At 46.9% G+C, this 15000-nt stretch overlaps 1 protein-coding gene across 1 annotated transcript in view; it reads right to left on the minus strand.

Moving 5' to 3' along the window:
• The window catches only part of IGDCC4 (immunoglobulin superfamily DCC subclass member 4), a 100442-nt gene that overhangs the window by 46499 nt on the left and 38943 nt on the right, over window positions 1-15000 (minus strand). The window contains exons 3-4 of the mRNA XM_075044605.1: window positions 9597-9738; window positions 4454-4587 (exon numbers count right to left, since the gene is read on the minus strand). Of these exons, the coding sequence (XP_074900706.1) occupies window positions 4454-4587; window positions 9597-9738 (276 nt within the window). The remainder of the gene's footprint in view (window positions 1-4453; window positions 4588-9596; window positions 9739-15000) is intronic.

The raw sequence follows: 15000 nt of genomic DNA on the forward strand, positions 1-15000 counted from the left end.
GATCACACGGAGCACACCTGTGAGACCACCACACAAACATCACTGCACAGACGTTTTGTCAGTATTGGGGGAAGGCTGTTGCACATTCTGATTATTGCCAGCCTGGTCTGAGGCAAAGGTTTTACCCATATACATGTCACAGCAATCATGACTACCCTACATGCACACATCAGGAATAGGGTGCAGAGGATACAGGGAAGAAAAACCCCACACCCACAATCAGGTATATATCTGCATCTTCCTCTGCAAGTGCACCTCAGTGCCCAGCTCACCTGAGCAGACAGACCTCCAGCACCAAATGCCCATAATCACTCTCCAGACTGACCTATCACTTCTAAGAGGGCAATTCCAAGGCTATTGCATTATCCCTATTTACAGAGGCAGAAATTAAAAGTGTTGAGGAACTGATTCTCCTCTGCGGCCCTATAACAGAGAGGAAAGGAGAACCCAAGAGTCCTGGCTCCCAGGAGCATGCTTTGTTCACTTTTCCGCAATGACCATCCTGTAAATGTGAAAAGATACAAACACTGAAATCTACAGAAAGGAGCTGTGGGGTCAGTATCTCAAAATGGATGGGTTTGTTTTAATCTTTTGTACTTCTCCCAGCCCAGTCAAAACTCTATTATACTCTAAAATTGCTAAGATCTTTAACTTTCTTTACATCACTTAGGGGACGCTACACTGCCTATACATACTCAAGGGGATTAAAAACCAAGGAGGAATGAGAATTTTTTCAAGACCCCCAACACTGTGTAACTAGAAATAAGATGAACTGCAGGAAAGTAAAATTTCGGTTAGCTATGGAGACTAGAGATCCCAGTCTCCATTCAATGGGGAAGATGCAATGGGAGTTAAGGAGATCCACACTCCTTGTGTCATTTAAAAACAGAATGGATGAAGTCCTTGCAAAAATGTAGTGTGCTTACAGAAGCACAGCCTCTGACAGTTATTTGTGCTGCACTGGGGATGCAAGCCACATTGTACCAGTTGTGGGGCAAAAACATAACAAGAGGTAGTCCCTATCCCCAAGAAAACACACAAAGAGCAAGCACGTGAATGACATGGAGGGAAAAAGTGATAAGCAGTGACCTGCTGAGACCACACAATGTCATGTTCCCCAAGACTTTCTGCTACTCTTCTTTGAGAGCTGCTTTATTAAGCACGGCAACACTTCCTTGTGTATGTCAAGGATGTGGGAACATGACCGGGACACGCAGGGCATTAACTTCATATACAAGTTCAGAGTAGGGCTCCAGAGCCTGCTTCCAGAAAAAGGAGCTACAAGAAATAAGACACAGCCCTGCTGAGAACTGACCCCAAGCAAAGGCAGCATGCACAGACAGAGCGCCTGGGAAAAGCATCCTGCAGCCAGCTCCTAATGCCCTTTTTGGCAGAGAGCACAGAAAGGCTGCTGCGTTCATCTGTCCAGGTGAGGGGTGAAGGGACGGAGCTGCCAGATGTGTTTGGCATTCTGTCCACCGGAGAGCAGTGGAGATCCAAGGGGAAAATCCAAATTATCCCTATTTTGACAGCAGGCTCTGTTTCAGGGCTGCGTGACTGTATCCTCCTCTCCCGTCTGCTCTCTTCCCTTCCAGCTCAAAACACCACTTCCCCAGGGAACGTCTGGAAATTTGCACCATGAAGTCTGCACAGCCAAAACATCTGCAGTGCTTACAGCACCGCTGTGCACTGCTGCTCTCTGCCCTGCCCATGTAAAGCCAGCCTGTGTTTAGCCACCAACACACAACACAGCCTTCGCCACGTGATGGGGAAGTCACACCATCAAGGGAAATAACACTTTTGGGGTTTTTAGGCCATGCAAATATGACAGAAGGGGGTCGTGCTAATTGCTGCCTCTACTGGGAAAAGGCCTTTAATAAGGGAGACAGAACAATTCCCAGCCATCATATCGGGAACAAGGTGGGGTGGGGGGGAAGGACAACTGGGCAGAAGAGCTATAGGGAAATGGATTCTTTTGCTATGCACAGCCAGTTCAAATCCAGCGTTGTCTGGCAGGGACAGAGGCATGAACATGAGATGTTCCCAGGCCGGAGGGCTGGCAACCCAGAGCAAGTGGAAGTGTTTGCATTATAACCAACACAGCCCCAAAATCTGACATGAGCACACAGATTTGGTCAGCATCACACAGCACTGCCCAGTGCTGTCAGTGGGACACCAAACCTGCAGGCACAGTTGGTAAGGAGACACTAGGTCCCACTGCACAAACCTTTTCCAGGGGCCTTGGCAGTGCAGCAGGACTGAAAGACTGGACTCACATCTTACCTCAGCACAGAGGGAAGAAGTAGTTTAGTTGCTCCTGCCTGCAGACACATAGGACTTTGGCCCCTGAAATTTCCAAATAAGCAACTCAAGCAACACTAAATAGCTGTATTTCAGGCTATTGTTCTTTGGGGTTACTGCCCCTCTCCCCTCCCCCCCCGGAATTTATTTTTTTTTTTTTTTAGTTTGGTTTTATTTTTTACAACCAACAAAGGATTTCTGCCTGACCAGTTCACTCCAACTACTATCAGCTGCTTCTGAACAGGGAGGAAGAGACTCTTCAAGCCAGACCAGGCGTCCAAAAAAGTGCCTCTGATGGTGAAGTGCTGAAACAAAAAAGGATCAATACCATGCCAGTCACTCATGGAGGAGTTTGCAGCCCGCACAGGTCACTGCAGTTTCCCATCTGTCTCAGAGATACTTCTCCCCAATTATAAAAAACCCCAGAGATTTAACAGGCATGTTTTTCATCACTATCAGCTCAATCTGGCGAAAAACTCAACCTCGCATATTTGTTTTTGCAGCCAGCGGGTGGTATGGTGCTGCAGAAGTGAGATTTGGGTGAGAACTCCAGGCAGAAATCTGCTCAGGCCGGCTGGTGCTCCAGAAGGAACGCTTCCCATTTAACCTCTTCCATTGCCTCCATTTGCAAAGCAGATTAAACATTGCAGAGTTACAAGATACAATTATGCAGCATGAGTTATGATGTCAAGGACAGCATATTCACCTTTGTAGCTTGATCAATATTACCTATCAATAGCAAACCAGACCCAGCACGGGAGCTGTCTCTGGAGTGTGGAACTGCCCATCGCAAGCGCTCCCCTCGCCTCTGTGCTTCATTAAGCACACAGAGGATCTGGCAAGGGCTGGCAATTAGATACAGAGCATTCAAGTGCTCGCGAATTCTCTGCAGATTCCACACAGATTACCTCCACGACACAATCCATTGATCAGAGGTGTATTCTCAGACTCCACAGTTAATTACACTCGCTGCTGATAGATGAACGGCAAAGCCACCTCCGTGAAAATACATTGGTAGCAGAATGCCAAGCAATGCAATCCTAAACAAAGACAAAAGGGGCCGGGAAGGATTTCAGAGCTTTCAAGGTTAAAGCTGACTACAAAATACACTGGGGTCAGCATGAACAAGAGACACAGACATGGCAGCGGGGCACTGTCCCGAGAGAAGGGACAGCTCAGCCAGACTCCCAGCCCTGGTGAATCTGTCCACTTGCAGGACAGGGATTATACAATACCGGGGAGGCAGCCAGGCGTGCTGGGAAGGATGCTGGAGTCTGGAGACCCCCACTGCACTTATGCTTTCAGCTACATTCTCATGTCCAGACTTGCCCACTGCACTCTTGGTTTACAAAGAAAAAAAGCACTCAGAGACTGAGGCCCAGATTGGGAGATGAAGGACAGCCCATACCCAAAGCCTTGCTCCAACACTCTGTGTCACCAGAAGAAATCCCAGCTGAAGCTGTTCCCAAATACCACAAAAAGATCTCTGGAGCCTACCCAACAGCTCAGCAAAGAGCCAGCAATATGGACACAGAATGCAAGTCAGATGTCACCATGCTTAACATCCTCTGGACTCCGCTAGGCAACCTGGGGTAGACACAGCCCTGCCAACTACTCCAACTATTTCTCTTGCTAGCTTGGGCAGGCATCTTCCTCTGTCTGTGCCAGCCTTTGCTTGTGTTGCTATCCAAGGCCACTGAAGATAAGATCACAACAACACTGCACTTCCCCAAGGTGCAAGCAGGGTACCTGACCCCTTCTAAGAGCCCCAGAGCATAAAAGAGTCTAGGGCTGTTAAAATGCACCTGCTGTTACAATCCACCTGCAAAAGAAAATCCCTGGGCACAGAGAGAAACAACCCCATTATTACTGTTGGCTGCCTAGTCCTGTGGCTGGCCAGAGCAGCCAGCTGTGGCTCCCAGGCGGCAATACCTCCCAAACCAGCCTGCTTCTCCCATGAGAATAAAGAAAAAAATCTTTAATAAAACACTTTCTCTGCAAGTTTTAACCAAAGCCTGCCACATGCAGACCCCTGCCACACCCAGACCATCAGAAGAGATCATCACCGATATTTTAGCTCAGCTTGCCATCACACACAATGGCTATCCAGTAGATGTGTCCCCAGCCCAACATGCTGCTGCCTGCATCTTACCTTTCAGGACACTGAGGACTGCATCATTGCTGTAGCGTTTTCGGGCGGCGTTGGTTGCCACGCAGTGGTAAGCCCCAGCATCGCTCTCCTGCACATCCACAATTTGGAGGACACCATTTGGAAGAGTTATAAACCTGAGTGACCAAAACAAAGAGTGAGAGACAGGCTATGCCTTACCTGAGCTATTCATCAACTCAAAGCCCTTTTATCCCTTCCTTTTCTCCTGCCAATGTATCATGCGCAGGTCCTGGTAACCACAGCAGAATGGAACCAAGAAACCTTTGAGCAACCCAACTGGTGGTTCTTAAAAAGCAGCAGGTACAGACCTATCTGTCACCCTGGAGTCTTCACAACATACGAACTGCTTTTGGGAGACCAGGCCAATAGGACTTTGCTGATACAAACCAACTGTATAGTACAAAACAACTATATACACACATGCACATTTCTACATACATATTTGCAGATGTCTCCAAGTGAAGTGCCTTCGCACACACTACAGCCAGTTTCACCTCTTGGTTTTCAGAAAGGTTTGGGAGCCAGAGAAAAAAATACATTGCAAAGAAGTCTGAACATCATCTTTTTCCTGCTGCACCTCAAGCACGTGAAGGGACCAGCTGATAGACAGCTGCAACTTCATGGCCCAAAGCAGCCAGAACACAGCCACCTGAAGCTGCACCATTCCTGGGTTGTGTTGATTCCTTTTGTTCTTCCACAAGTTTCTGGCTTTCACAAGCTGACAAACTTACAGCCAGGCATTCAGTATCCCCCCCATTTGCCCATGGAGTGCTACTGGGCAACACTTCCATGGAGTGAAATGGCTACATGGCTCATAACATGAACACAATCCTTGCTGCATTATACTGAACAAAGCAAATGATTAGCAATTAGCATAAAAGTAGGAGCTGGCTGTCAGCATCTCCATTTTCTGCCTGGATTCCTAGATGGCAGCCTCTTTATTCTTGAATGCAAGGCGCAAAGCCTACGTGATCCTTTTTAATTATATATGAGATTCATTTTTAATTGCAAGCCTCTATAAACAGAGCTGCCGAGCTTTGACAGGCAGCTCTGGGTTATCAGTCTTCATTATGAAGAGGACACATTCAAAGGCAATTGCTAAGGGGAGGGATAGCAGCTCTTCCATGGGAACAGCACAAAGACAAGTTATAATCATGAATGCCAGTCCTTCCATCCACAAAGATCCCAATAAGTACACCCAGTAAGTAGAACTGTGGTATTCCAGGTGCTGAGACAGCTGGAGTGCCATGAGCAAGGGTCATGGAAACAGGAGGGCCTTAAGAGATCACGTATCCTGTGTTCAAGCCATGGTCACCAACAGCACATCTGCTCCTGCAAACTTTTATCCTAAATCTCCAGCGATGGAAATACCTCCTTTGCCCTAAAGCAGTCTGTTCCAGCTGCGAGTCTAGTGTCTATCCTGGACCTCAGCTGCTGCAATCTGAGCTCATCACTTCTTGTCCTCTTCACAGCTGATGAAGAAACAGAAGAGCTAACAAAGCTCTTCCAGTGACCATACTGTCTCTACTGGCACAATCCCATAGCCTGATTCATGGACACAGACTTGCTGAAGCTTCCCACGTACACAAAGGCAACTGCCCCACATCCCTAAAGCCATGCTCCCACTACTTACAAAGACACTTTTTTCAGGATCAAGCTCCAGAGGCCTCAGAGGAGGTGGCACCCAGAAAGCCCTCATCAAGATGCCTCATCAGGACACAGGAGAAAGGAGACAAATATTTGCATCCTCTCAGCTCTGTGGAGGGAAAGCCTCCCACTGCGATAATATTTATTTTTGTCGTGCATCTGCTATTTGAGTCTGTAATTAATATCAACATATTTCAAACACTAGGCAAGGCATCTCCCAGCCACAAAAAGACACTCCAATTATGTATCACAGATTCACTGAGGCTGGGAAGGACCTCTCAAAACTGTCTATGGTCTTTCCTCTTTCAGTGCAGGGTCAGCTAGACCAGGTTGCTCAGGATTGTGTCCACAGTCACGCTCAGCCAACACACTCAGCTTCTCTTGAGGGCAGAAAACGAGCTACTGTGTTTCTAAAGAAAGCAGGAGCTGGAGGCAAGGGGGAGTGAGTGGGGACACTCAGTCGACACATAGCTCAAGATGGTCCCTTCAGCAAGACCAGCAATAGAGATATCTACTTAATGCAGTACGTCCTGTTGGGAAAGCACAATGGAGGTGAGCATCGCTCTCCCGGGGAAGCAAGGAGGGAAGAAAGGCAGGATTTCTCTACCCACAATTTCTCCCAGCTGCTCACAAAGCCTCCAGTTTTTCAGGCTCCCAGCAGCCCTGGACTAGAAGCCCCCGAGCAGCCTGCAAGGGCATTCTACTCCATCCCCAGGCTCTTTAAGGAAGCTAAGTTTGCCTGATGATTCTGAGCAGATAGCTGGTGCTAGCTTTCCTTCCACACAAAGGGCTGATCTTTGTCTGCTCACCTTCACTATGGATTAAACAGAAAACAAAAACCAAAGGACAGACAAAGGCCCTGGGAAAAACAGAAATGCTGGCACCTCAGCAGTCTCAGGAGTTTTGCCATTGACAGCTATAGCACCAGGATCTCACAGGAGACTGCCTTGAATGGAGGTGAAAGGCAAGCCCCCCACTCGCAGCAGGTAGCTGGTTAAAGGGTAGCACACTCAGACCAGGGCCCAGTTACCATGGGCACAGAAGGCAGCAAGCTACAAGAGCAACAAACACGTAGCTGTTCCCCTCTGTGCTCCTCCCTGAGCAGACTCTACAAGAGAGCACAGAGGGGCTGACAGCTGCTCAGCTCTTCAGTGACAATTACCAGGGCAGTGCTCAAGAGCTGAAATCAAGCACCGCTGCCTTGTGTCCAAACCCTGCAACCCTACAGCTCAGTGCACTATGCTGTGGGTATAGCAGAGAATATTCCAGTATCAACAGTCCAACTCCCTTTCTTACTTTCTCCTCAATGAACTGCTGGCACATCCTTCCTCACAGTCTTTTGAAGGTACACAAAATAGACTAAAGCACCAGTCCTCAGGACAAGTTAGGAACCTGCAGCTTTGTTGCAGACTCAAAGTTTGCAAGCCCTTTTGCTCACAGCTCAAGAGCCCTGTAAGTGAACATAAGCCATATTAAGGCACTCCTGACACACGACAGAAGCAAACTCTCCACACAGATAAAACCGCCACTAGTCAAAATGTGGAAAAAGACATTGTGATTGCAGACCATGTGATCTATAGGGTATGTGCCTACGTGCAGACCTCTAAAGACCTCCAGTTCCTAGCAAGTACTCATCTTGGCTCTAGAAAAAAATAAACAGCAATTTGGAACCTGGTGTGAAAGCCAGCCAGCACCTAAAACAGAGAAGAGATTATGCCAAGAGAAGTAGCACACACCCCAAAGCAAATGCAATCTAGAGAAATCTTGCAAGCCACCTCTCAGCAGCTGCTACAGATTTAAGACCATGTTTTTTAAAAGTACCTCAGAGCCAGAATTGCAAAATACTTCTGTGCCTTACATATGAAAGTTAGATTTTGTCCTGAACTTCAGCAGGGCAGGAAAGGTATTCTGAAAACATCACTAAGCACCTCTCTGCCCTTTGGGCTGTCTAAGTATTTTTTAAGCTCAGCCTTCAGCACCCTCAAGGTTGGCACCATGCTAGAACCTGCACCCAAGGGCAAAGGCTGAAGACAGTGCCCAAAGGTAAGATCAACACAAAAAAAGGAAAAAAAAAACCAAACACCAAAAAGAAAAGGGGGAAAAAAAAAATCAGTGTCAGTTTCCCATGATTATTCTATCCCTCTTAAAAGAAATCATAAACACTGATGTTGTAGCATTATCTCAAGGGTTGTATCTATAGCCCCAGAGCCTGATTTTGTACAAACACCTAACCATGCCATTCTGAAATATGAAATCATCATCCTGACGCCTACCTATCCAAATGATTGCATTTTCACAGGCTCATCAGAAGAGTGCACAGGAAGGAGCCCACAGTAATCAGGCTGGCCTGAGAACAGGTCCTTAGGCATGATGCAGTAAGGATAATAGAGAGCTCTGGTTGGCAGCCAACATTTCCTGGAATTCACTTAATTCCTTCGAAAGCCGGTTATATTAAATCCAACAACAACTAGACAACAACAAAAAAGCAAATGCTTCTGAAAAAGCATATTAGCTGAAACATGATTTAAAAAGCAAGATCTGCAGCCAGAGATTACGGTCTGCCTTTTACAAGGAAAACAATTTTCAGGCTGCCCGTGTTGAAAGCAATCTCCGAGTAAGTAATTTCACAACATCCATCGAGCTGTCTCATTAAAAAGCCATTGCTCTATCTATGGCACACTTCCGTCTGCAATCCCTTCTTTTTTCTTTTTTTTTTTTGTTGTTGTTTTGTTTGGTTTTTTTTTTTATTAATTAATTTCCTTCTTATTACAAAGCAACAGCCTCCTGTAAACCTTTAGATGCCACACTTCAGACTCAAAGATATAAGCAGCCATTCTTATAGAAAGAGTCATTACTGCAAAATTATTCCTAAACCTTACCCCACCCCTCTTTCCTTCCTCTTCTCCTGCCTCTTGCCTTAACTTCCCTGGGAGGGAAACCGCTCCTTCTGCAGAACAGAAAATGAGTTTTTAAGAACTGAAGAACAATGCAGTCACTGATCCCCTGCAGAAGTGATATCTACAGACCAACTAACAGACAACTAATGGTTTATCCTCTTCTCATGCCTGTAACTGACTTTCATTAAGGAAAAGGTATCATGCTGCAGGATTCTTATCTTTTCCCCTAAAAAAAGAAAATTCAAGGTCTTTTACTAGATGACCTCTAAATATAGGAATAAAACAAATGGAAAAACCTCCCAGGTTACTGAGCACAGACAGTACTCTAGAAGAATCATTAGCCCCAAGCACTTGGTCCATCATGGGAAAGGTTCCAGAACAAGAGATCAGTAATAAAAAAGGGCTTGGTTCGTTTTTTTTGGTGGGTTGGATGATGTTTGGGGGAATGTTAATTTTTATTTAGGTGCTTCTATCATCTCTGTCTTCATTCTACCTTTTTATGAAGGATTTCCACATCGTGAATGGTCAGGTTTTGTTTTGCTTTTTTCCAAGCTAATCCAGGAAAAAAATCAGGGCATCACCTGGGTTCTGCTGGAACAGCTTCATGGTCCTTCTCCCACGTGATGACAGGGGAGGGCAGTCCTTCGATCCGACACTCAAACCGGGCCATGCCATTTTCTTCCACTGTCTGTGACTCTGGCTGTTGGAAAAAACGTGATAAGGCTGGGGAAAGAAGAAGGGAAGGAAAGTTAATAACTCAGTGTTTCTCCTGAGAAATGCAAACCTGTTATGATGATGAGTTAAGAGGAAGGCTTTTCCCTCCTAAAGATAGCCTGAAATGCAATTCCTCACTTTCCCACACCCTACAGACCCTCAGCCATCCTAGAAACAGTAACTAAAAGGTTTCAATGTGCAAATTTGCTTCTTGCTTCATTTTCTCCTTTAAGGCAACAGTGTGAGAGAAAAGATAGGCAATTACTGGGTTTCAGCAGTTGCCTTCCTAAATTGCTTCCTTGTTTGTTCACTTGCTCCATTCGGGAAGGACATGTAGAATGAGAAAAAGAAGAGGGAGAAACACAACAACCCTGAGAGACCAGAGTTTCCCCTTGCCTTGTGGCATTCCCGCAGCCGCAGGAAATTAAAACAAGGCAAGAGGAAGAACAAAGCCAGATGTCAAGTTACTTACACAAAACAACTGCCCACAGGCTGGCAGTGCTGGAGACTAGGGGAAGAGACTGTAAGGATTATGATCCTTCTTCTCCATAGTGAACAGCTTTGCCTGCAAAAACCAACTTCATCCTACTCAAGCAGATGAGATGCAGTCAAGGGGATACAGACACAGTCACCTTCCTAAGAGGAGGAGGATAGATTTCCTACATGCCAGGACACTTGTTTGCTCTCCAAGGCTCACCCCTGTCTATATGCTTCTTTCTATACTAGAGAGGCTGAACTTGCTTCAGAGACAAAGCACTAATATTTATGATTGCTCCTGGACCGCACCCTTCCCATCCTTCATATGCAGCTGTCTCATCTTCCTCCCCTTCCATGCACACAGCAAAACCCCACTGACTTCAGTGGAACAGAAATCCTCCCCCTGGGGCTGTCACCAGATGTCCTATCAATAGTATAACCCGAAGGCATCTCAGTCACACGGTGGAGTTTTGAATATGCATGCAGGCTCCTTGATGGGGGCAGAAAGCTTGTATTCTTCTCCACCAGAAGAACTGGCTTCTGCTTTCAATAAGTCTCTGTTAAACCGCCTTTGCTGTTAAACCCACCCTGCCGTACGAATCCATCCTATAACACAAGTGCCAGAAATCCTGAACATGGCACAATAAACATAAATTTCAGCCAGAAAACAGGCTTGACTGCTAGGTCAAGCACAGCGCTGTGCTTATAAGGACCCCAAATGACCTTCTGGTCCTTCAACACAATTATGTGCTTGTGCCACCACCGCTTCCCAAGAACATCCATCATTGCTTTGGATTTTAAAGGACTCCAAAACTGAAGTTTCCTTTGCATCACACACACACACACTCAAACATACATACACACACATACACACTTTATTGCAGTGTTAGCTTGTGAAAGTATGTACAGTTTTGAAAATTAAATGCTTTTATGTGACCCATTTTAACCTTGGCATATTCTCAGCTGTCATTAGTGGTTTTCTTTAATTTAAATAGTTATCACATGTTTAAAGCAACTCATTGCTCTCCGCAGCAGCTACAGACTGAATTCTCCCACCAGCTGTCCGCCAAGTCTAGTTTTTCAATTCAATACAAATGGCAATGAAAAAAGTTTTCCTGGAAAAATTTAAAAAATACATTAATATGTAAGGCCCCAATTCAGCCAAGTGCTTTAGTATTTTCAAATATACACTGCAGACCAGTTTAACACAGAGTAATTTCTATGGATTACAAGATCTTTTAAGCTCATGTTAATAAAACTTGCTGAACCCAAGAGTTTAAAAGAAAATCCATCAAATGCCAGCACATGTTCAGGATGGCACCATCAAAACAACATTCTCCTGGCAGCAGATACCCTTAATGCTCTTTCCTGTTATTCTCTTTTCATCCTACAAGTGTAAATGAGAGGCTATGAAGGCTCATGTACCCAGAAAGGTCATGATGGGAGGCAGGAATCCTTCTAAAAAGCTGAAATCTGTAGGCACCTCTGTTCCCTCCACTTCATGTCAGGTCACCTGTTCATTATGATGTGGCATCATTTAAGCTGATACAGTAAGACCCCAAAGTTTACAGCAACTTTAGACCAGTCTCCAGAGACTGGAGAACCTAAGTAACACATGGTGTGCATGAACAGCAATGCCACTGTCACCAACAGCGGTGAAAAGGCTCCGTAAATCCCAGCTGGCATCTCCCCACTCTGCTCTCCCTCACAGCTACATGCATGTATATTTTGCACAGTTTGGTAAGAGATACAGAATGTTTAGCAAGCCAGGGTTAACTCTGCACATTTTGGCATGAAGTGCAAAGGCATACAAAAGGTGACAGTGCCTCCTGGTCTTCCCAGGGTTGCCCAGACAATAACCTGTCCCAAAGCAAGGGGCTGCTGGCTATTCCTCCCCATCACCTGCCAGACCTGTGTCCGCAAGCTTGAAATTCCCTGCTGACATCCTGCCCTTCACCTCCATCCAGCCCCATCTGCCTGCTGTGCTGGGCTCCGGAATGGCTCTTCAAAAGCAAAGAGCCAAGAAATGCACCCGTGACAGATTTCTCATTAGAACGTGGAGGACCGTGACTAAACAGCAACCCTGATTAGGGAGCGCAGCGTCCCTCTTGCTCCAGGCAGCATGCAGAAACACCCAGGGTTCCCAAGCAGAGTCACAGCTCCCTGGCAGAGCGAGCAAAGGCTGAGAGCTCGGTGAGTGCCTGAGGTTCAACCGTGGCAATGCAGAGCAAACCATTTAGTGTCTTTTAGTGTCTTCTCCTGACAACTCTTGCGGTGGGATTCAGAGGCTGAGCAGTTCTGTCATATTCCTTTTACAGGCTCAGGATAGGGATAGTGGGGATCACTGAGGACAGCCTGAAAAAAATCACCTCTGCAAGCTCTGAAAGAAGCAGCCTGCAGCCTTCCCAGTGAAGAAGAGCACAGGAAACATGAACAGGGATCTTTTGTGTACAGTAAGCAACATCAAAATAAGATAAGAATGGTGAAAAGATTTCTCTGATGCAGGACTGAACAAGAACCCTGGATCTCAGCACTGGCAAGGCTCAGAGACAGACTTGCTGGTCAGGCTCATTGCTGCTCCACAAGCATCGTCTGCATCAGCTTGGGGCCAAGACCACAGCGTGCTGTGATTCCTTGTGTTCTTCCTCTGTCATCCCAAGGGGTACCAGGTAGAACGGAGAAGGCAGAACATGTCCAGCAACTACAGTGCAACCCAATCTAGGCTCAGAGCTGTGCTGCAAACAGCTGGTGCTAGGAGGAAAGAAGATAACCAGCCAGAGCAAGGCAAGCCTGCTGTGGAAGGGGAGGACTGGAAAGCAGGTCCTGCTACTCTGACGCACTGCACAGACGTGCGTGCGGGTCACAGCGAGCACAAGACAGGCTCCAACACACTGCTCACCCTAGGGCCAGAGGGATCCTTAGGAGGGGCTGTTCTCCTCCCAGAAACACATTCTGATGGAAGGGACTACTGCAGAAGTGCTGCAAAGTGAGAGGTTTTCACGTAGGCAGGCAGGGAAAGAAGATGCTTGAGGGTAAAAGGGAAACAAAGATGACAGATACATACTCGACATTATTTTCAACTCCTTAGCTAGGGTTTAGCTTGCAAAGCCACCTCAAACCACAAAACACCTCCCAGCCCTGTTACACTGATTACCTCAGTAAAAATTACCTACTGCAGGTGAGAAGGTGAAGAGCATTACAGCAAACTGTCCTCAGCAACATGCCAAAGCTCCAGGCTCTGTGGCTTCAGGAATGGAGCACGCAGCTCCCTCCCTGCTGACATGTTAAACCCAGCTGGAGCCAAGCCGTGTGTGCCAAGGCTTTTAGCCCAAAGCCCAGGGGTGACTGCAGTACGGTGAAACACAGCACCCTCCCCCTCTCCCAGCAGCCTGATCGGTGCAGGAGGCCATGAGCTTGGAAAGACTGCCAGCCAGCAACACTACACCCCAGGCAGAAAATGCAGTCTATGCAAGGAATTCAGCCTTCTGAAATGGGCTTGCTGCTCTCTCCCACAGCGCTTTGCCCCCAGACTCGCAGGGTGCTCGTCTCCTTTGTATCTTTTACAATTATTAGTAGGTATTTCTAAGATGGGGGCAACTTCAGCCCCCACTGAGATCACATACACCACCCAGATGACCTGTCTCTGAACAGCTCACCTCTGAACAGGCCTGGGGGGTGGAAGGGAAACACGCACAGAAAGTCATGGAAGCGATTTGCCATGGCCCCACAGCACAGCAGAGGCAGAGCCAGAACAGCTCTTGGTCTGCAGGGCCATATGGCAGCACAGGTCCTGTGCTGCCCAGCTAATCCATACAGGGCTTGCTCCTGTATCTTCACAGATGCCAGTTCCCCACCTACTCAAAACAGCATCTGAAAGTCACATCTGTGGATGGTCCAGGGCCTGTGCATTCATCTGCTGGAGGTTTTCCTGCCCAGCCTGGCTCTGCATACAGTCACTGGCCTTCACTCACCTGTGCACCTAATCCACCAAATAAATAGCATAAAATCCATAAAATAAATCCTTAAAATAAGAGTAAATCCCAGTCTGCCTTTACTCAAATCCCAGACACACTGTGCATCACAGAGAAGATACACTCTCCTTATGGAGGGCGGATCACGAAAGCCCATGTGCATTGATTCCTGCTGTGGCCTGTACCTCCAGGTGCAGTAACATCCCAAACCTCTCCTGCACGCACTGCCAGCAGCCACGCAACACAGGCCCATTCCCTCCAGGCACAGCAAACGTCTTCATTTGACAGTCACAATTACTGTAATTTTCTAGAACCTCCCTCGCACAAAATGTTTAAGCTAAATTAACAGCTTTAACAAATTTTCACAAATGTAGTTATTAACAGGTAGATAGCTACACCTTCCCACAATTAAAATAATGCCCCTGGTATTCCACATGGGAGCACGCAGGGCTCGGAGAAACCTGCAAATCTAATCCATCAGCCTAAGCAGCTATTAACAGGCACAGTCACACCAAAAGCCATCACAGACTCACTCCTCCTCGTTTGCCACGACCACCACTGCCACGAGGTGTGGATGGCCGACCATGGATGGATGCCCAGCGCGGGAAAGGAAGCACACTGTGGGTCAGAAGCACAAGCTGATGGCAGGGATAACATATCCCACCTGCTGAACAGGCTTTCTTCTATGGCCCCATACTGATCAGCAGTGCCCAGGGCAATCAGGACAAAGAATAACTCCATCTACACAAAAACAGCTTTGGATAGACTACTGTATTCAGTGGCAGGGGAAAAAACCCCAGACCTTTACAATCCTCATTTGCAC

This window comes from Buteo buteo, chromosome 13, assembly GCF_964188355.1.
Source record: "Buteo buteo chromosome 13, bButBut1.hap1.1, whole genome shotgun sequence".
Taxonomy (NCBI): Eukaryota; Metazoa; Chordata; class Aves; order Accipitriformes; family Accipitridae; genus Buteo; species Buteo buteo.